The sequence below is a fragment of the Propithecus coquereli genome, unplaced genomic scaffold, assembly GCF_000956105.1.
Source record: "Propithecus coquereli isolate 6110/MARCELLA unplaced genomic scaffold, Pcoq_1.0 Scaffold404, whole genome shotgun sequence".
NCBI lineage: Eukaryota > Metazoa > Chordata > Mammalia > Primates > Indriidae > Propithecus > Propithecus coquereli.
This window is the reverse complement of record NW_012149775.1, coordinates 1,081,376-1,083,306: the sequence shown is the minus strand read 5'-3', so window position 1 is coordinate 1,083,306 and position 1,931 is coordinate 1,081,376. Positions and strand designations below refer to the sequence as shown.

At 54.7% G+C, this 1,931-nt stretch overlaps 1 protein-coding gene across 1 annotated transcript in view; it reads right to left on the bottom strand.

Moving 5' to 3' along the window:
- Nucleotides 1-254: 254 nt before the first annotated feature.
- LOC105817268 (patr class I histocompatibility antigen, A-108 alpha chain-like) overlaps nt 255-1,931 on the bottom strand; it is a 7,590-nt gene continuing 5,913 nt past the window's right edge. Inside the window, exons 4-8 of the mRNA XM_012652903.1 lie at nt 1,708-1,925; nt 1,459-1,575; nt 1,022-1,054; nt 835-882; nt 255-675 (exon numbers count right to left, since the gene is read on the bottom strand). Coding sequence (XP_012508357.1) covers nt 671-675; nt 835-882; nt 1,022-1,054; nt 1,459-1,575; nt 1,708-1,925 — 421 coding nt within the window. The 3' untranslated portion in view covers nt 255-670. The remainder of the gene's footprint in view (nt 676-834; nt 883-1,021; nt 1,055-1,458; nt 1,576-1,707; nt 1,926-1,931) is intronic.

The window sequence follows — 1,931 nt, the reverse complement described above, 5'->3', positions numbered from 1 at the left end:
GAAAGTTCATCTTTTGATACCACAGAGACTCCCATGTGCAGGGGCTGCCCTGGGTAGTATCTCAGCCTCTGTCATCACAGGTCCTGCTGGACAAGGCTCTACTGGGACAAGGACAACAGAGCAGAGAGGATGACACAGCCAAGGGGTGACACATAGAGCCCATGATGGACTGAGCACAGACTGGGCACAGCCCAGTCCATACCGGGCTCCTCACAGCCTTCTCATGTCCCCACCTGCAGTAGACTCAGCAAAGCAAACCCAAGGATTCTGGAAGGTTCTCAGGTTTTCCATTTATTTCCACTCTCAAATTTTAAGAAACTCCTCCTTTAATTAACCCACCAACCTCTCATTGCAAGAATTTGAGAAAATAAATTTATATTCAATTCTTATTTTCAGTAGCTCAGTGCACCATGACCTTGAGACAGGGATGGAGATGTCGCAGCCCTTCCTTGCTGGAACAGGAAACATGATTGGGCACAGCACACGGATCACCGTGACAGAGGGAGCAGGTCACAGGGGTGGGCTGGCCTCTCCACCCCCATCACATTACGGAAACAGGGACGCAGAGTAATTCAGAGGCCTTTGAAGATAGAGAAGTCAGAGGCTTCTGAAGCCACAAAGGGGAGGCGTGAACAAATCCTGCATCTCTCAGTCCCAACGGGCAGCCGTCTCACACTGCAGAAAAAAATAAGCAGGGAGAAATTCAGGTCACGATAAGTGGTGACACTATGAACAGCACACCATAGTCAAAATATCCCAATCACAGAATCCCCACAGCCCAGCTGTGTCCCCGCTGCCCAACCCCCTCCCATTATCAGGCCCCCAGGCTCTCACCTTTACAAGCCGTGAGAGACACATCCGAGCCCTGGGCACTGTCGCTGCCTGGAGTAGAACAAAACAGGACCTGGTCAGAGCCCACAGGAGATGCGGCTACAGGAGGAATTATGGGGTGCGGGAGCTCCCCCATGGGCTCCTGTCTGCACTATCCCAAAGGTCTCAAGGATAAGTCCCCCATACTTACAGGCGGCCTGTGCGTAGCTCCCTCCTTTTCCACCTGTGGGAAGAAAATGCCCTGTGAGAGGCCAGAGAGGAGGCAGGGCCATGAGGTCCTAGAAAATCCCCCTAGTCTTAGACCCCAGAGAAGGTTACAGAACTGTAACTGAAGATCTAGGCCAAGATTAAGAAACACAAGGAAAGGAGGGATTAGACCAACTAACTGCCTTCCTGGAGGTCTGTCCTCAGCAGGGACCTGTCCCTGTGACCTGTGACTTCTGGGATTCAGGTCCCCATTACCACAATCGTCAAGGTGATAAATTTGTTCTTCACTTTCCATGTCCTTTACAATAGAGCAAGTGGGAGCAAATATGGTCCCTGAATGATGCAGGGCACACTTCTGTCTGGGCTTGAAACCCCCACTGGGACAAGAAAACCCAGACCCCACCCTCACCCCTTCCCCACCTGAGCTCTTCTTCCTCCACATCACAACGGCGACCACAGCTCCAGTGAGCACAGCTCCAAGGAGGACCAGGCCAGCAACGATGCCCACCATGGGGACGCTGGGCTGGGAAGGCGGCTCTGGAAAAGGACGGGAAGGTGAGGGGCCTGACCCCAGGCTCAGCCCTGACCCTGCTGAAGGGCTCCAGAAGGGCTCCAGAAGGGCCCCTGCTTTCCCTGAAAAGAGATGTGACCCCCCCATCCCGTCCTTACCCCATTTCAGGGTGAGGGGCTCCGGCAGCCCCTCGTGCTGCACATGGCACATGTATCTCTGCTCCTCTCCAGAAGGCACCACCACAGCCGCCCACTTCTGGAAGGTTCCGTCCCCTGCAGGCCTGGTCTCCACAAGCTCCGTGTCCTGGGTCTGGTCCTCCCCATCCCGCTGCCAGGTCAGTGTGATCTCCGCAGGGTAGAAGCCCAGGGCCCAGCACCTCAGG